Raw genomic sequence first — 20,688 nt, forward strand, 5'->3', positions numbered from 1 at the left:
AAATTGGCCCAAGAAACTGCAAATTTGGTTTCTACGGTGGGGCAGCTTTTGTAGTCGGTGGACAAATTGAAACACGACTTTGTGGAGCAGGTACAAAAGTCTCAAGTTGATATTTCTGTGCTTAAAGATAATGTAACAGAGCTCATGAAAGATAATTTAATTATTCATCATAAAATTGAATAAATTGAAAACTTTAACTGATGCCTGAATTTGAGGATTTTGAATTTCTCAAGGCCTGTTGCAATTCTCACACTGGATTGGTTTAAGAAATATCTTATTGAAAATTTAAAGTTTCCTCAGATCTTTTTCCCCCCCAATTAATAAGATATATTTTTTGCGTACAAAGAAGAAATCAGTTAGGGTCAGAAAGAGAAGGTTGATTTTGGAGGATTCATTATCAGATGTTTGATAGAGCTAGATTATTGATATCATTTGCACTTGAACAGGACTTTAATGCGGTCATAAAAATGTACTTTAAGAATGCTCAACAAAAGTTTTGTGGTCAAAAATTGTGGATGTTTACGGATGTTAACAAGTCCACTCAGGACAGATAAAAGCGCTTGAGCCTTTTCTGAACCTGAAAAGCGTGTCTCGTAATGTAGTATCAGCTTAATCGGTGCTTAAAATGATTATCTGTGGCTTATTTAGTCAGGCTAAGGCCTTTCTTGCTTTAATTAAGCTTTACATATTTTCCTTATTTGATCTCCTTATCTTTATAGCCACTCTCCCAAGTATTTTGGTCTGAGGAATGGAAAATTGTTAGTATTGTTTCCTATTTATTATCCTTATAAGAATTGTATTTAATTTTTTTTATCTGTGCTTGTTTTCCCTAGTTTTCATGTAGCAAGTGGATATTGGTGTATGATGTAAAGTTTATAAATAATAAATATTTTTTATAGGCATAGGTTCAGACTAAACCTTCAGAATTTTACCCCACAGCGTACACATAGTCCACATGTGCAGCCAATTTGGTTTCCATGTCTGTTTGCAGAGTGGTTTTGTTTGGCATGGCATACACCCTGGACGTGTATTTCACCTACCAATGTCGGTTTATTGTGGAATTAAAATATAACATCAAAGTAAACATTTCATATGCTGTAGTAAATAAGAGAAGGCATTTCAAACATTTTAATAAGGTTCCTATGTATTTAAAATGTTGTTTACTTTTGCAATAATGTTCTTATTTTGAGATTTTTGAATTCTGCTATTTTAAGTGCTAATCCATCTGAACAGCTTACAACTAGCCTTTTTGCTAGTGTTAGAAATTAAAATCTGGAAATTTTCTTAGTTACACTTTTTGTTTTCTTTTCACACAAAAGGATTGGATAATTGCACCAAAAGGATATGCTGCAAATTACTGCGAGGGTGAATGTTCTTTCCCACTCAATGCTCACATGAATGCCACAAACCATGCAATTGTCCAGACCCTGGTGAGTACAGCATGATTCCAGACAGCTGTTTTTATATCCTCCCCCCCTTTTTGTATTTTCCTTCCCTTACCTGTCCTTATTACATTGTAAACTTTTCCAACAGCTTAAATTGCCTATTGTATTTGTTTTGTCATTTGTTTATTTGTTTCTGGACATATCTCCTCTTTCCATTTTTTTTTATTCTGTAACAAGAGGATGATCAGAAGCAAACGCCGGAGCTAAAGGCTGTTAGCGCCATACTAGCACCGGTGTTTGCTAACGCCCCATGATCAGAGCCCTCGAGCATGTGAAACAATGCGCTCGAGGGCTCTGAACGTAACTAGCATGCAAATGCTTGCTAAGCAGGGCTAAACATATTCATCCCCAATGATCAGTGGCCAGCGCGCCAAAGATTGGGTCGCTGGCTGTGTCAAACCCTACGCCAGCTCCGAGCTAGCGTTATGGTTTGCAGATCATTGGGGAGGAATGGTGAGCCCTGTCCAGCATGCATTTGCATGCTGGCAGGCCCCCATTCCCCCCAACACCAAACCTGCCAGCGACAGGGGGCTGAGGTCCGGTGGACCTCTGGTCCCCCCGATGATCTCCCCTCCAGGTTCAGGGAGGGCTGGAGATCCGGTGGGTCTCCAGCCCCCCTAACTCCCCCAGCAAAAGGTCCCTGATGGCCTAGTGGGCGACCAACCAACCCCCCCCCCCCCAGCGACAGGGGGGCTGGAGGTCCGCTGGACCTCCAGTCCCCTCCCACATTCCCTCCAACAGCAAACCTGCCAGCGACAGAGGGCTGAGGTCCGGCAGACCTCCGGTCCCCCCGATGATCCCCCCTCCAGGTTCAGGGAGGGCTGGAGATCCAGTGGGTCTCCAGCCCCCCCCCCCCCTAACTCCCCCAGCAAAAGGTCCCTGCTGGCCTAGTGGGTGACTGACCAACCCCCCCCAGCGACAGGGGGCTGGAGGTCCGCTGGACCTCAGGTCCCCCTCAATGATCCCCCCCAGGTTCAGTTAGGGCTGGAGATCCGGTTGGTCTCCAGCCCCCCCAGTCCCCCAGCAAGGGGTCTCTGGTAGTCCAGTCCCCCCTACCCCGTGGGTTGGAGGAGAGAGGGTAGCCTGCCTCCCTCCTCTTCCTGCGACACCGCAAAATGGCGGCACCCTGCCCTGAACCTGGGGGGGGGGGGGATCATCAGGGGGGGACCGGAGGTCCAGCGGACCTCCAGCCCCCTTGTCGCTGGGGGGGGGGGGGGGGTTGGTCGGTCACCCACTAGGCCAGCAGGGACCCTTTGCTGGGGGAGTAAGGAGATCTCCAGCCCTCCCTCAACCTGGGGGGGGGGGGATCATCGGGGGGGACCGGAGGTCCGCTGGACCTCCAGCCCCCGTTGCTCGGGGCAGAGGTAGTTGGGGCCTGGTTGTCCCATGGACCTCCAGCCCCTGTGTTTGACAGGTTTGGGCTTTTGACAGCCCAGACCTGTCAAACAAGTGCGGGAGGATTGCGCTGAGCGCATGCTCAGGCACAATTCTCCCGCACTTCTACCCCATGATCAGAGATAATTGCATGCTTAAATTTGCATGCAATTATCTCTGATCATAGTTCTAATAATGCCCTGCGCTATTTTTGGAGCGCAGTTTGGAACAGCGCTGGGTTTTGATCATCTGGCTGTAAACCCGCTTAGATTTTACTTTTTATATTTGCAGTATATCAAATAAACTAAACCTCAATGCTATTTCTCGCTACTTTGCATCCTGTACTGAAAAAGTTAAACAACAACAAAAAAAGGACAGCCATAATAAATATGCTAAATTATTTGTCCTCTCCCCACAGGTCCACCTTATGAATCCAGCCTACGTCCCAAAACCTTGTTGTGCACCTACCAAGCTAAATGCCATCTCAGTGCTTTACTTTGACGACAATTCAAATGTCATTTTGAAAAAATACAGAAACATGGTGGTGAGAGCTTGTGGATGCCACTGACACACTAAAAATAAAGAAACTACAAATAAGTAATATATTCAGCAAGAAGATACCTGCTATGCAACTCTTATGTACAATTTTTAGAATGTCTTGGAAGAAGACCAACTTAAGTGCTGCTGAGATTCATTCAACTTTTAAAACAACGCACTTTTTGGGGAAATTTCTGTTTGTGCCTTAAGACTTAGCCCAGGGCCTTCAACTGCATTTGCCCACATAATAATGTGAGAAATCACTGGGTTTTCTTCTTTGTGGTAAATTCAGTTCACAACTGGAGGGGGTGGTGATCAGTGGTTCACTATACTGTGATCTACCTTTAAGGCTTACAAAAGGGAGAAGTCTGCCAAAATAAGGGTTTTAAGAGTTTAGTTTTGGGTAGCTTGGATCAAGCTGTTTGTGGGTTTTGTAAATGTATTAATGAAATATAAGAAAACTGAAATCTGGGACCACATTGCTAGCATCAGTGTATGCCAATACTCTCCAGCCACAATCCAGCCACATATGGATGATACTATGCAAGACCTGGAAAAAGCTTTGAACACAATTTTGACTTCTCCTATTAGCAGACACATCACTGTAAGAGGATATAACAAATTATCCTCATATTTTGTGTTGTATTCTAAATCCTGCCTCTTAGAAGCCAAAATGCCTTTGAAGGAATAATGTGTCATTGATTGTTTCTTTTTCTCAACATTCCTAATATTAAAAAATTATTTTAATTCGTCGATGGATGTGAAGGAGTAGCCTAATGCAATGGTTCACAAACCTGGTCCTGGAGGCACCCCAGCCAGTCAGGTTTTCAGTATATCCACAATAAATATTCATGACAAAGATCTGCATGCAGTGAAGGCAGTGCATGCAAATCTCTCTCAAGAATATTCATTATTGGTATCCCGAAAACCTGACTGGCTGGAGTGACTCCAGGACCAGATTTGGGAACCACTGGCCTAATAGTCAGAGCAGCCAACTAAGAACCACAGTAATTCATCTATGGTCCTAATAAACAAACAAACAAAAAAAAACCCATTAATCCCTTTCATTATGGAAGGCATTAATAAAATCTGACTGGTGTGTAATGACCCACTTCCATGTAGGCTGTCCAAGTGCAAGAATGAGAAATGCATATTTACTAACCTTTCCTAAGTAGAGGAGTGTGGTAGCCGTGTTAGTCCACTCTTAAGGTTATCAATAAAAATCAAACAAAATAAAACATGGAAAAGAAAATAAGATGATACCTTTTTTATTGGACATAATTTAATACATTTCTTGATTAGCTTTCGAAGGTTGCCCTTCTTCCTCAGATCGGAAATAAGTAAATGTGCTAGCTGACAGTGTATATAAGTGAAAACATTCAAGCATTACTATGACAGTCTGACAGGGTGGGAGGAGGGGGGTGGGTAGGAAGTATGCATGGGGACATCAAAGCATATCATTGATATTCTAACAGGATGGGTGTGGATAGGTGAGGGGAGGGTGATCAACAGAGACATACAGCTTTATGGTTTATAATGGGCTAGGAACCCCAGATCCTTGTTAAGTCCTTTCTTTAACACCCAACAGAAAGGACTTAACAAGGATCTGGAGTTCCTAGCCCATTATAAACCATAAAGCTGTATGTCTCTGTTGATCACCCTCCCCTCACCTATCCACACCCATCCTGTTAGAATATCAATGATATGCTTTGATGTCCCCATGCATACCTCCTACCCACCCCCATCCTCCCACCCTGTCAGACTGTCATAGTAATGCTTGAATGTTTTCACTTATATACACTGTCAGCTAGCACATTTACTTATTTCCGATCTGAGGAAGAAGGGCAACCTTCGAAAGCTAATCAAGAAATGTATTAAATTATGTCCAATAAAAAAGGTATCATCTTATTTTCTTTTCCATGTTTTATTTTGTTTGATTTCTATTGCTAACCTTTCCTAAAACTGGGCTTTGAATTATTTACTAACCTACATTAAAACTGAGCCTTCAGACCAGGTTCATCTCTGCAGTATTTACTAATCTGTATTAAAACTGGGATCTAACAGCAGATTTGTTTCTGTAGTATTTACTAACCTGCAGTATATTTAAGTACTGTAGTTCAGTGAATACCACAGCAGGTGTTTCCATGGCCAGAGATGTGTGGGTCTTACCATCCATGGGAACGTAATTCCCCTCTACTGCCTCTAATATTTAAAGGAGCACAAAACCAAGAGTTCCAACCCTGTCCATTGGCACTATAGTGCCAGCCCCCTTCCAAACCCTTTTGATAAAAAAAAAGTCCTTATGGACCATTTTACAAGATATTGCATTAAAAAGAACTTATAACCTGCAGTTGCCATTATGGCTACAAGTGCTGAACAATAAAAGCAACTAATCAGTTACAAGGAATTACATACAAATAAAAATAATTAAATAAAATCAGCACAACAACAATTTAAAAACGTTAACTAAAATGACATCAGATACTCTTAAGATCATTACAGGCCTAATCCATATTTTCTAAACAAAAAAGTTTTCAACAGCAAAGATCATCTGTAGTTCCCCTAATAGATAAAGGAAGAGCTTCCCAGATTAATGCTGCCTGATAGGGTAATGAATTGCCTAACGACGTATGAGATTTAATGAAAATTCCAGCAGTAGTCGCTCTCATATTGCTTGAGGATAAATCTGACAACAGTTGGAAATGATCTGCCATATATGAGAGTCCATGTCTAAGCCTGCCCTCACCCATGAAAATGCAAAAATTAATAATGCATTCCAAGTTGCCACCCCTTTGGAAAGCCCCCTTGTGACCTGCAGGTGCCTAATAAATAGGGCAAGAGTAAGCCTCAGTTGTTGCTTTTGCCCTACCAGTGCCATCTTCCAAAATGGCAGCCACTGACCAAGGCTCCACTTCGCTTGGCGGGGGGCGCAGCCAGCAGCAGCATAGGATTGTTTCACATTTTCAGTGAAGAAGAGGTTCTCAGTAACAGGACAAATCTTACAAATTGACACTTGGTAGCAGAATGATGGCGTTTTCAAAGGGAGGTTGTTACAGTACCAGGACTGCAAGTGCCTTTAAATATGAAGGGAAGTAGCCCAAGAGCATCAGCAAGTGTTTTAGCTACTAGTGCTCTGCATGCAGTTTAGCACCGAGGTTATCACAAGCCAAGTTAATCTATTTGCATATTAATAAGATACTCTGCAGGCATTTGAATGTGATGCAAATCAATGTTTGGTACCTACTGTGCCTGATTTTTCACATGAGACTGGTAGTACAGAAACTGATGTCAAGCAATAATGCATTAACCCCTGCTAAATGGTAGTTTTAACATGCATTAATGCAGCTTAGTAAACAGTTCTACAATTTAAGAAAGAATGTGGTTTTATTTTCACTCAGTGTGTCCACTTGCATGCTTGGCTTTCTTTATAATTCTGACTTGTTTGTAGCGCTCAGTAATAAGGTATTTGTAATGAGTAATTAATTGCACCTTGATGTATGGTATTAAAATGTTGACGATGGGGTGGGGGTTATTTCAAATTTGGTTACTTGGAGAAGAGCAACTCTCTCGTTTTTTTGTTTTTTGTAATCAACAGCATTTTGCCTTTCACACTACCACTGACTGCAGTAATGCTGAATCTCTCTATCTAGTCCTGTTCCACCTCTTCCAGTATTTATTACAGTATTATTACAGGATTAAAGAACCCAAAGATGAAATAAAGAAAAGATATGTAAGTTCACAAGCTAAAGCTAACATTAATATTATTTACTTTGAGTTTCAGACTGTTGATGTATTGTGAGTCCAACAGTGAAAAGGAACTACAGTTAGGAGCTTGTGCATATTAACGGTTCCAAGAATACACAGTGATCACATTGGGGGGGGGGGGGGGGGGGGGGGGGGAGGACAAAAATGTGCTTTCAGAGCATCTCTAGGCATATGATTTACAAAGTAGTGGCAATGCCACATGCCAGCAATTCAGATATAAAGCAGGCTAAATCAAGCCCAGTGGAAGAATATATAGTAACTTCAAGCGTCCATATTGTCTCAAATTTGCAAATCCTTGATTTAATCAAGATTTACAACTTCACAAACAGACTGAACATGTATACCTTAGAGGAAAGGAGAAACAGGGGTGACATGATACAGACGTTCAAATATTTGAATGGTATTAATCCGCAAATGAACCTTTTTCGGAAAGGGAAAGCGGTAGAATTAGAGGACATGAATTGAGGTTGAAGGGGGGCAGACTCAGGACTAATGTCAGGAAGTATTTTTTCACGGAGAGGGTGGTGAATATGTGGAATGCCCTCCTGCGGAAGGTGGTGGAGATGAAAACGGTAATGGAATTCAAACATGCGTGGGATAAACACAAAGGAATCCTGTTTAGAAGGAATGGTTCCGCAGAATCTTAGCGGAGATTGGGTGGTGATTGAGAAACAAAATGGGAGCTGAGCAGACTTCTACGGTCTATGCCTGATTGTGATTGAATAGATAGGGATGGGTTGGAGTGTAAATTTTAAGGGGCTTCGATGTTAGCTTCAGAACTTAGTACAAGAACAGTACTGGGCAGACTTCTACGGTCTGTGCCCTGAGAAAGGCAAGGACAAATCAAACTCGGGTATACATATAAAGTATCGCATACCATGTAAAATGAGTTTATCTTGTTGGGCAGACTGGATGGACTGTACAGGTCTTTATCTGCCATCATTTACTATGGTAGACTAAGCTTTGGCTCTCTTGAAAGCAAATGTACAGTGGTGGAAATAAGTATTTGATCCCTTGCTGATTTTGTAAGTTTGCCCACTGACAAAGACATGAGCAGCCCATAATTGAAGGGTAGGTTATTGGTAACAGTGAGAGATAGCACATCACAAATTAAATCCGGAAAATCACATTGTGGAAAGTATATGAATTTATTTGCATTCTGCAGAGGGAAATAAGTATTTGATCCCCCACCAACCAGTAAGAGATCTGGCCCCTACAGACCAGGTAGATGCTCCAAATCAACTCGTTACCTGCATGACAGACAGCTGTCGGCAATGGTCACCTGTATGAAAGACACCTGTCCACAGACTCAGTGAATCAGTCAGACTCTAACCTCTACAAAATGGCCAAGAGCAAGGAGCTGTCTAAGAATGTCAGGGACAAGATCATACACCTGCACAAGGCTGGAATGGGCTACAAAACCATCAGTAAGACGCTGGGCGAGAAGGAGACAACTGTTGGTGCCATAGTAAGAAAATGGAAGAAGTACAAAATGACTGTCAATCGACAAAGATCTGGGGCTCCACGCAAAATCTCACCTCGTGGGGTATCCTTGATCATGAGGAAGGTTAGAAATCAGCCTACAACTACAAGGGGGGAACTTGTCAATGATCTCAAGGCAGCTGGGACCACTGTCACCACGAAAACCATTGGTAACACATTACGACATAACGGATTGCAATCCTGCAGTGCCCGCAAGGTCCCCCTGCTCCGGAAGGCACATGTGACGGCCCGTCTGAAGTTTGCCAGTGAACACCTGGATGATGCCGAGAGTGATTGGGAGAAGGTGCTGTGGTCAGATGAGACAAAAATTGAGTTCTTTGGCATGAACTCAACTCGCCATGTTTGGAGGAAGAGAAATGCTGCCTATGACCCAAAGAACACCGTCCCCACTGTCAAGCATGGAGGTGGAAATGTTATGTTTTGGGGGTGTTTCTCTGCTAAGGGCACAGGACTACTTCACCGCATCAATGGGAGAATGGATGGGGCCATGTACCGTACAATTCTGAGTGACAACCTCCTTCCCTCCGCCAGGGCCTTAAAAATGGGTCGTGGCTGGGTCTTCCAGCACGACAATGACCCAAAACATACAGCCAAGGCAACAAAGGAGTGGCTCAGGAAGAAGCACATTAGGGTCATGGAGTGGCCTAGCCAGTCACCAGACCTTAATCCCATTGAAAACTTATGGAGGGAGCTGAAGCTGCGAGTTGCCAAGCGACAGCCCAGAACTCTTAATGATTTAGAGATGATCTGCAAAGAGGAGTGGACCAAAATTCCTCCTGACATGTGTGCAAACCTCATCATCAACTACAGAAGACGTCTGACCGCTGTGCTTGCCAACAAGGGTTTTGCCACCAAGTATTAGGTCTTGTTTGCCAGAGGGATTAAATACTTATTTCCCTCTGCAGAATGCAAATAAATTCATATACTTTCCACAATGTGATTTTCCGGATTTAATTTGTGATGTGCTATCTCTCACTGTTACTAATAACCTACCCTTCAATTATGGGCTGCTCATGTCTTTGTCAGTGGGCAAACTTACAAAATCAGCAAGGGATCAAATACTTATTTCCACCACTGTAGTTCCACAGCTTATAAATAAGAGCACTTAAGTCATAGATAAAATGAGCTTGCCTGAGATGAGCTTTCAGCATGCTACAAGAACCCCACAGCAGAGATTTGGAACATATACGGGGGGCAATTCTATAATGTGGCATGTAGAGATAAGCACCACTTACACATCAAAGGCACCATCAGATTGACAGGTGCTCATGTGCACTAGGTGCTGTTCTAGAAGGCAATGCCTAAGTGCCATAATGCCTAATTGAAAGGGATGACGCATGTGTATGGCTCCCTCTTAGGCATGTGGTTAATAGAATACTATAAAGTACACACATCACTTGGCGCACCTAGGCACACCACCTAACACCTGCCATTGACATGCCTACACATGGACTCCTCAATGCCAACCTTACACTACTAATCTCTAATGCCACCAAGAACCATTACAGAACTGGTGCTAAGTGCATGGCATTGGGGCACCTAGACTGAAGCACCAATTTATAGTATTGCTTTTATGGTGTTTTTAAAAAAATGAATAAAGGGCTGCTAGCTTAACATGGATACAACTGAAAAACACAACTCTGTACAGTGGGATAGTGCAGTGTATGCTCATTCTTCTTGGCAATAGCTCAAGTTGATTGGGGCTTGTCAGTTCAAAAATGGATCTCAGATGGACATTTTTTTAAGATGTAATGACCTAAACGTCCCAATTTTGACTTGGATGTTTGCTTGGTTTTTTTTCGAAAATGCCCCCTCTATGCCACTTATGCATGCCATTACAGAATAGCACCTAAGCACACTGTTGGCACTTCTACAGAGAGCTAGTATTCTACAGTTACATGTGCAAGGGGCATATAAATAATCTAGCCCTTCACATGGCTTTTCTTCAGCAAATATACCTTTTTGACATTTTTCTATAGAGGGCATGTTTATGGCATGACCTTGATTATGTAACGGTCAACATTTTCCCTAGTCTCAGCCAAAGACTTCTGTACTTTCATTAAAGTACTCTTAGGTTTCACAGCAACCTTCATCAACAATTTCCTTCATCCACAATTACTGATGTTGGATGGACAGCTTGATTAAGGTAGAGGGGTTTGATACAGCCATACTGTTTCCACTTTACAGTGATAGCTCCGATTGTGCCCCAAAAATATGTTCAACTACACTAACAATTTTAAAATTTTCCTCAGCTTGTACCTTTGAATAATTTTTTCAGAGAATTCTTTTGGTAGTTCCAGGTTAGCCCATTTAGGTTTTTGCTTCAAATTCAGTTGATACAATAGAAACAAGAGTTTTCCTTCATCTAGGAATATCTGAATCAGCTCATCTATGCCATTAAAACAAATGGGTCTGAATCAACATATATGCCTCGTTAAGGCAGTTTTTATAAACTGAACTAATTTTGGTTTGCTACAGCAAAAGGTGTTAAGACTTTTATATTGCCTGTTCTTCAATACAGAACTGTTTCAGGTGAGAGCAAAATTCCTGAAGACTCAAAGTGAGACTGACCAACAGTTACAGGAAACAGTTGAAGTTAGTGTTGCTTAAGGAACTGACATCAGGCACTGAATGGACAGCAACACATATTTTTTCACGCAAGGATACTTATTGTTGAATCCTTTTGTTCAATAAGTAATCAAAATACAACTGTATCATTTTTGTCCACGTTATTTATTCAGTGGGGTAATATATCTGTCTTATAAGGGTTTGGATTACATTTTCAATATAAACTGTGTTAGAATGTAGCCCACCATAAGGGGAGGAATTCAGTAAATGGTCCACACTTAAGCGCCAGGAAGAGCCATGGTAAGACAGTATTTCGTAAAGGGCACTCCACGCAGATAATCTTTTGCAGAATACTAGCTTAGCACAGACCTTACACCTAACTTTGGGTGCGGCACTTATGCCTGCTGAAATCTGGTGTAAATGCTGGTGTGCAACTAATGACAGTTGGGCACGTAAATGACCCTGTTCTATAACATCATGCCCCACTCATGGACATGCCACTTTTTGATTTGTGTGCCATAAAATTAGGCACTCAATAGAATAGGGTTCAGGGCAGATCTGAACATAACGCCAAGTGCCCATTTTTATTATGAATGTTTTTTGGAAGCTGCCTGGAATAGCAGATAGTGTGGGATATACATTTTTTTAAAAATAAAGACACCAATTATTGATTGATAATGGCTCATTAACTAATTTGTGTCCCCAATTTTGGGCAAGCTATATAGAATCCTTGAAAAGGTGTACACAAATTTTCAGTACTGCATACCATGAAACTGCAGGGATGCCCAAGAAGCTCAGATGTCCTATTTAGTGATACTCTGCATGCAAGCCAAAAAGCAGAGGAATAATAGGATAATACGCTCATATTAACCTTTTTCACATTAAATGTCTATAAGAACGTTCAGCATGCGTTCTTAGTGCATGCTAAACGTGCATGCCTATAGCATGGCTTAGTAAACAGGGCCCTTAGTTTATGGTAATTTTAATTCTAAATCATAGGGGCCCTTTTAACGTGCAAATTTGTACACACTAACAGCTACTGCAGAAGCACACCGTCAGTGGCATGTGATGCCAGTTAGTGTGCACACATTCGCACATAACAGCCTGTTATAAGGGGTGGGAGTAGGTGGAGAATGGGCAAGGACTTCAGGTTACAGTTGGCACATAGTACTTACCACATATTAACCATTTTCCACCTCTAAAATAGGAGGTGCCGAATACCTCTGTACTCACTGACAAAAGTGTACATGCGCTAATGAACTTATTAGTGTGGTACTTGCTGAGGACCCGCTGGGCATGCTCCCAACAAATAGCATTGAGCCTTTGCACACTAACATTTGCTGTCAATACTTGTTAAGGGATAAATCCAAGGTTCAGCTTCACTCTATTTGATATACAGCAAAATTTTCAAAAAGAAATCTAAGCGGTGTACATAGTTAAAAAAATTGTTTGGGGAAGGGAGAAGGAGAAAAGACTGCAATCAAACAAGACAATCAAGAGACACAAAAGGGCAGTAGTGAGAGGAAAGGATTACAAAGTGAACAAAGGTAAGTGTTTATGAGGGAGAACAAACCATGAATACTGTGTGCAATTCTGGTCAACACATCTCAAAAAAGATATAATGGAATTAGAAAAGCTACAGAGAAGGGCGACAAAAATTATAAAAGGGATGGGATGACTTCCCTATTAAGAAAGGCTAAAGTGGCTAGGGCTCTTTAGCTTGGAGAAAAGACAGTTGAGGGGAGATATGATACAGGTCCATAAAATAATGAGTGGAGTGGAACAGGTAGATGTGAATTGCTTGTTTACTCTCTCCAATAACACTAGGAGTAGGGGACAAGCAATGAAGCTACTAAGTAGCAAATTTAAAACCCAAGAGAATATATTTCTTCACTCAACATGTAATTAAACTCTGGAATTTGTTGCCAGAGAATGTGGTAAAAGCAGTTAGCTTAGCGGGATTTAGAAAAGGTTTGGATAACTTCCTAAAAGAAAAGTCCATAAGCCATTATTAAGATGGACTCGGGGAAACTCCACTGCTTACTTATAGGATAAGCAGCATAAAATGTATTGTACTGCTTTGGGATCTTGCCAGGTCCTTGTAACCTGGATTGGCCACTGTTGGAAACAGGATACTGGTCTTGATGGACCTTTGGTTTGTCCCAGTATGGCAACGCTTATGTTCTTATGCTCCAGGACATACACTTCCGGTGCAGAAAGGAAAAAAGTAAATTAATCATTTCCAGAATAGGAAGGAAATGCCGGAAAGAACTAATATGTTTTAAGCTGAGACTTTAATTTAGAAAAGAAATGTTCAAACCTAAAATAAAGAGGGAGGGTATTCCAGAGATTTAGACCAGCTACATTAAAACACAAGAGTCTGGTGGTGTCTAAGAAAACCTTATGGTAGGACGGAATTGTCAGAAGACCTTGGGCAGCAGAACATGGGGCCCTTGTAGGAGAATAGGGAACCAACAGACTAGCTAAGAAAGAGCGGAGGCCCAAAGATTTAGGTGACAGCAGAGATCCTATATGATATTGGGAGCATATGTTCTGAAATCAAAAGAGGAGTAATGTGATCAAGTTTCCTACAACCATGTAGAAGCTTAACTGCAGTGTTTTGCATCAGCTGAAGCCTGTGGATTTGATAGGCAGACAGACCTACCAAGAGGGAACTGCAGTTGTCAAGTTAGATTCAATAAATGACACTAAATTTAGGCATAGGATGATGGACACAGCGCGAATTCTATAACGGCAGTTCTGCATGAACTGCCATTATAGAATACTAAGGAAAAATTATGTCGTACCTGTTAATTTACTTTCTTTTAGTCCCAACAGATCAGTCCACTTGTGGGTTATGTCTGTTGACTAGTGTATGGAGACAGAGAAGAAAGTAATTCTTTCTGATGCATCCCATAAGTGCACCTTGTATTCCTAGTTCCTCAGTATTCCAAATGACAAAGCAATGGAGGTTATGTATATGTGTAGCACAGAGAATGCTATCCAGAGATGCCACACTCACATCAAGAAAGCAATATTGATATGAAATGGCACTTCTCCCCGAGGAAAAAAATGACTGAGGCAGAAAATAGACTGTCTTCTCCTCAATACTGTCTCTCAAGGTCACGTTCCTCCCCTGAGGGAATGTGTCAGAGGCACAAAAACTGGCTCTTAAGGGCCACTTCCCTCCCCTGAGGGAATATGACTGAGGTACAAAACAGTATGCGGTCTCCTCAGTACCGACACACAAGGACATCTTGTTAGGTGAGGAAAAATGACTGAGGCACAAAACAGCCTGCAGAGAGATTGAACTGCAATGAAATACTGTACAGTTGACTCACCACATCAGCAGTTACTGCGGCATGTTGAATTAGAGATCTACCAAGTAGAAGCAAAGGGTTAATTATGATCCAACCTTCCAGAAGAGAAGGCAGATAAATCCGAAAGAGGAAAAAAAATGAATTGGATAATGAAAGGATAGGAAAAACTATTCCAAAAGGTAGCCAGATTTTCTAAGGTGGGGTGTGTGGACTGATCTGTTGGGACTAAACAAAAGTAAATTATCAGGTATGGCATAATTTTTCTTTCCTTTAATTTTTTTTATTTATGATTTTACAATTTTACATCCATTTCAAAAATGTAATAGATACAGAAAATATATTTTAAACATACTATAACATAGGAAATATAATCATTCTTATATTGACCACAAACTACACCACATTATGAGGCAAGAAACTAGGAATAACAAAATAAAGGAAAAATTAATTGAGTTTAATTTACTCTGCTAGAGGAAGAAAACCCTGACTACTCACTAGCCGATTTAACAGCATATTTAAAGTGGGGCCTCAGGTCTGATCACCAATCTTACTATGTTCTTTCAAATCTATATATATTTGCATTTTTCTGGGGTCAAGAAACATATAATTAACACCACCAATAGACACAAAGCATCTACATGGATACTTTAGGACAAATGTTCCAGATAAAGTGAGAACTCTTGGCTTTAACACCAGGAATTCTCATCTGCGCTTTTGTGTCTCTTTGTTAAGATCGGGGAATATCTGGATCTTAGCTCCAAAAAAAGATGCATTCATATGCCTGAAACAGGGGCGTATCTGGAATCCGGCGGTAGGGGGGGCCAGAGCCAGAGAGGGGGGGCACATTTTTGCCTCCCTCCCCCCCCCCCCGCCGCCGCCGCCTCTCTCCACCCCCTCCCCGCCGTCAACCCTCCCCCGCTGCTTACTTTTGCTGGCGGGGGGCCCCAACCCCCGCCAGCCGAGGTCCGACCCGCAATCTCCATATTTCGTCTTCCGAAGTTCCTCCGTGGCCATGTGCTTCAAGGAAGTAACGCTGCAGTGCTGATTGGTTGAATCCAGTTCGGCGTCTGACGTCGCAGCACGTCAGACGCCGAACTGGATTCAACCAATCAGCACTGCAGCGTTACTTCCTTGAAGCACATGGCCACGGAGGAACTTCGGAAGACGAAATATGGAGATTGCGGGTCGGACCTCGGCTGGCGGGGGTTGGGGCCCCCTGCCAGCAAAAGTAAGCAGCGGGGGAGGGTTGACGGCGGGGAGGGGGGCCAGGGCGAAATCTGCGGGGGCCCAGGCCCCTGTGGCTCCACGCAGATACGCCCCTGGCCTGAAATACAATTTAAAGATGTTATTTCTATCAAGCTCAAGAGCGAATGATACCAGGAGAGTTGTGCGTTCAGTAACCATCTCCAGTGAACTCTCAAGGAACTCTGTCAAGTTCAGATCTGGTTGAGGCTGAGAAATCAGGGGTTGAGATTGAATTCCAGATATATAGCGAGCCCTGGTGATGGGCGGAAAGCCCTCCACAGGGATTCCTAGGATTTGTCCAAAATATTTTTTTAGCATATCTTTAGCAGGAATTAGAGGAGACTTCGGAAAATTAAGGAATCTTAAGTTATTTCTCCTCCCCTGATTATCTAAGTATTCCATCTTCTTAACTATAATGTCTCTGTCCTTTACCAAAGTTCCTGTCAGATCCTGTAATTTTTTAAGCTCTCCTCCCAGTGTTTCAGTTTTCTCTTGATTTTCTTGTATTTTCCCACAAAGCTGCTCTTGAGTTTGCTTTAAACCTACAATTTCCTCTTTTATAGAAGTTGTTACCTTGGTAAGGTTGGTGTTCATCCCCTGTATGGCGTCCCACAGCAACTCAAGCATTATTACAGCTGGTCTTAATCTTTAAGTACATAAGTACATAAGTAATGCCATACTGGGAAAAGACCAAGGGTCCATCGAGCCCAGCATCTTGTCCACGACAGCGGCCAATCCAGGCCAAGGGCACCTGGCAAGCTTCCCAAACGTACAAACATTCTATACATGTTATTCCTGGGATTTTGGATTTTTCCAAGTCCATTTAGTAGCGGTTTATGGACTTGTCCTTTAGGAAACCGTCCAACCCCTTTTTAAACTCTGCTAAGCTAACCGCCTTCACCACATTTTCCGGCAATGAATTCCAGAGTTTAATTACAGGTTGGGTGAAGAAACATTTTCTCCGATTTGTTTTAAATTTACTGCACTGTAGTTTAATCGCATGCCCCCTAGTCCTAGTATTTTTGGAAAGTGTGAACAGATGCTTCACATCCACCTGTTCCACTCCACTCATTATTTTATATACCTCTATCATGTCTCCCCTTTCACCGCTATCCACGGAAGGTGCCACCAGGACAGGAGTGAGTGCAGGGCTCACTGCACCCAATTCTGTAGCCGCTAACTTCTCTGGGGTCGACGCTTCCACGGGGCCTCCTCCGGTTACTAATGCAGGAAACCCTTCGGTTTGCAGTAGCTGCCCGTCCGATAGGAAGCGAACACTTCCGGGTCGCGGTGGTGCTGTAGTTGGAGGCGGGCTAAGTGACGCTGCCTCTATGCTGCGGTCCGATAGTCCAGCTACGGACTCCATCGTCACCGATGCTGGGGTTTTGCTCGTCTGAACGCCATACTTCTCCAACGTTTGTTGCCGGAGCGCCGGGCTTCCAGGGCAGGAGGAGGACTGAATCCCTGTTTTCCCCTTCCTTTTCCCCATGAATCCTCGTGGGGAAAGTGCTGCTCTCTCAGCCAACTACGTCGGGTTTCGGGAGCTCAGACACGACTTCCTCTCGGATCGCCATCTTGCCTCTCCAACAGTCAATTTTTCTTTCCTTATCATCCCAACAGATAAGTCCCCTTGTGGGATGTAGCAAAGCAGTTTCCAAACAGAGTGGGAAAAAATGTGCGCAGGCCAAGAGACATACAGTGGGGGAAATAAGTATTTGATCCCTTGCTGATTTTGTAAGTTTGCCCACTGACAAAGACATGAGCAGCCCATAATTGAAGGGTAGGTTATTGGTAACAGTGAGAGATAGCACATCACAAATTAAATCCGGAAAATCACATTGTGGAAAGTATATGAATTTATTTGCATTCTGCAGAGGGAAATAAGTATTTAATCCCTCTGGCAAACAAGACCTAATACTTGGTGGCAAAACCCTTGTTGGCAAGCACAGCGGTCAGACGTCTTCTGTAGTTGATGATGAGGTTTGCACACATGTCAGGAGGAATTTTGGTCCACTCCTCTTTGCAGATCATCTCTAAATCATTAAGAGTTCTGGGCTGTCGCTTGGCAACTCGCAGCTTCAGCTCCCTCCATAAGTTTTCAATGGGATTAAGGTCTGGTGACTGGCTAGGCCACTCCATGACCCTAATGTGCTTCTTCCTGAGCCACTCCTTTGTTGCCTTGGCTGTATGTTTTGGGTCATTGTTGTGCTGGAAGACCCAGCCACGACCCATTTTTAAGGCCCTGGCGGAGGGAAGGAGGTTGTCACTCAGAATTGTACGGTACATGGCCCCATCCATTCTCCCATTGATGCGGTGAAGTAGTCCTGTGCCCTTAGCAGAGAAACACCCCCAAAACATAACATTTCCACCTCCATGCTTGACAGTGGGGACGGTGTTCTTTGGGTCATAGGCAGCATTTCTCTTCCTCCAAACACGGCGAGTTGAGTTCATGCCAAAGAGCTCAATTTTTGTCTCATCTGACCACAGCACCTTCTCCCAATCACTCTCGGCATCATCCAGGTGTTCACTGGCAAACTTCAGACGGGCCGTCACATGTGCCTTCCGGAGCAGGGGGACCTTGCGGGCACTGCAGGATTGCAATCCGTTATGTCGTAATGTGTTACCAATGGTTTTCGTGGTGACAGTGGTCCCAGCTGCCTTGAGTTCATTGACAAGTTCCCCCCTTGTAGTTGTAGGCTGATTTCTAACCTTCCTCATGATCAAGGATACCCCACGAGGTGAGATTTTGCGTGGAGCCCCATATCTTTGTCGATTGACAGTCATTTTGTACTTCTTCCATTTTCTTACTATGGCACCAACAGTTGTCTCCTTCTCGCCCAGCGTCTTACTGATGGTTTTGTAGCCCATTCCAGCCTTGTGCAGGTGTATGATCTTGTCCCTGACATCCTTAGACAGCTCCTTGCTCTTGGCCATTTTGTAGAGGTTAGAGTCTGACTGATTCACTGAGTCTGTGGACAGGTGTCTTTCATACAGGTGACCATTGCCGACAGCTGTCTGTCATGCAGGTAACGAGTTGATTTGGAGCATCTACCTGGTCTGTAGGGGCCAGATCTCTTACTGGTTGGTGGGGGATCAAATACTTATTTCCCTCTGCAGAATGCAAATAAATTCATATACTTTCCACAATGTGATTTTCCGGATTTAATTTGTGATGTGCTATCTCTCACTGTTACCAATAACCTACCCTTCAATTATGGGCTGCTCATGTCTTTGTCAGTGGGCAAACTTACAAAATCAGCAAGGGATCAAATACTTATTTCCCCCACTGTAACTCTAGAAGCAAATATATGGCAAAAAGGAGACAATAAAACACAGGAACCAGAAAGATTCTGACACAAAGGTCACCATTAAAGAACACAATATGAGGAACACTCAAAAGTATAACTTAAGAAAACCAGTGAAGAGAAAACCATTAGAAAAAGAGGGCAACTCTTTGACATCTAAGAGCTCAATGCCAAGTCCAGCGGATAGCTAAAGAAGTTAACAGAAGGCAGCTTTAGTTCAAGATGTAGAGGTCATGTGAAATGCAGGATGCAGAAGCCATTTTTACCACAAAGCAGCAGGGGTCTGCTGTGGGGTGCATTGCACTAGTCAGTTTAAGTTGAAAACTAGAGGGCTACTCTGCATCACCAAAGTGAAGAAGTCAGGTACAAATTACAGAAGTCAGCTGTAATCAGTTGCATTTCTAACAAGCAGAACGGAAATGAAGCCAGCTATAAAGCTCAACTGAATTGAAAAACATACCAAAAATGTGCCGAAGAGAGCTATATGACAACAACATAGTAACATACTAGATGATGCACGGTCCATCCAGTCTGCCTAACAAGATAAACTCATTTCAAATGGTATGATGTGATACTTCATATGTATACCTGATCTTGATTTGTCCTTGCCATTTTCAGGGCATAGACTGCAGAAGTTTGCCCAGCACCGTCCTTGTTCTAAAACTTCTGAAGTTGTCATTGAAGCCCCTGAAAAGCTCCATTACAGCCCAACCAGATCTACTCAGCCACAATCAGGGCACAGACTGTAGAAGTCTACCCAGCACTGGCCTTGGTCTCCAAATTTTGAAGATGAAACTATCCAACCGTGATCAGGGCACAGATTGTAGAAGTCTGCCCAGGACTGGCTTTGCTTCCCAATTATCGGTGTTGCTGCCTAATCTCCGCTCAGCTTCCTTGGATCCATTCCTTCTGAATAAAACTGCAGTGCTCACCTAAGAAGTCAGTTGTAAAATGAACCTGCTCCTGTGGGCACCGCCTCAAAATGGCAGTACCCTGCCCAGCACATCGTAGGATGCACCGGGCAGGGCACTGTCATTTTGTGGTGGCGTCCGCAGGAGAGAGGGAGTGTAAGTCCCTCCTCTTGTTTTGAGGTTGGGGGGGATGGGCCCACCACTAGGCTAGCCCTCAGGTGGGTGGTCTAGTAAGGGTCCCACTGAACCACAAGGTTTTTTGGTATTGGTGGGAAGGGGGGTCTGAAGGTCCATTGGACCTGTCAAACCTCTTCTGCAGGAGGATTGTGCCTTCAGCGCATACCCAGGCACAATCCTCCCGCAGAAGTCCCCCTATGATCAATGCTAATAATGCACCTAAATTTGCATGTTATTAGCATTGATCATTGAGAAGTTCATTCCCCGTGCTGGTGGTATTTTTACCACACTGTTCAGAATAGTAAGGGGGCTCTGAGCACTGGCCCCTCAGCAAAAAGGAAAGGAAATCACTTCTACAGTAAAGCTCTTATCTAAAGAATTATCTCTCTGTGCCCTTGGAAAAAAACTCACAAAGGCAAATTGAACCCTTAGTGTCCCTTTTACCTTCAATCATCCGACTCCCTCACAGGCTTCTTGCTTCAAATGACCTAAAAACTTTTTATGAGCTTTTGCTTACAAGGTGAACTTTTTTCAATGT

At 43.0% G+C, this 20,688-nt stretch overlaps 1 protein-coding gene across 1 annotated transcript in view; it reads left to right on the forward strand.

The window, feature by feature from the left end:
• BMP6 (bone morphogenetic protein 6) overlaps window positions 1-4,145 on the forward strand; it is a 275,015-nt gene extending 270,870 nt beyond the window's left edge. The window contains exons 6-7 of the mRNA XM_030208947.1: window positions 1,320-1,430; window positions 3,238-4,145. Coding sequence (XP_030064807.1) covers window positions 1,320-1,430; window positions 3,238-3,387 — 261 coding nt within the window. The 3' untranslated portion in view covers window positions 3,388-4,145. The remainder of the gene's footprint in view (window positions 1-1,319; window positions 1,431-3,237) is intronic.
• The last annotated feature ends 16,543 nt before the right edge of the window (window positions 4,146-20,688 follow it).

Source organism: Microcaecilia unicolor, chromosome 1 (genome assembly GCF_901765095.1).
Source record: "Microcaecilia unicolor chromosome 1, aMicUni1.1, whole genome shotgun sequence".
Taxonomy (NCBI): domain Eukaryota; kingdom Metazoa; phylum Chordata; class Amphibia; order Gymnophiona; family Siphonopidae; genus Microcaecilia; species Microcaecilia unicolor.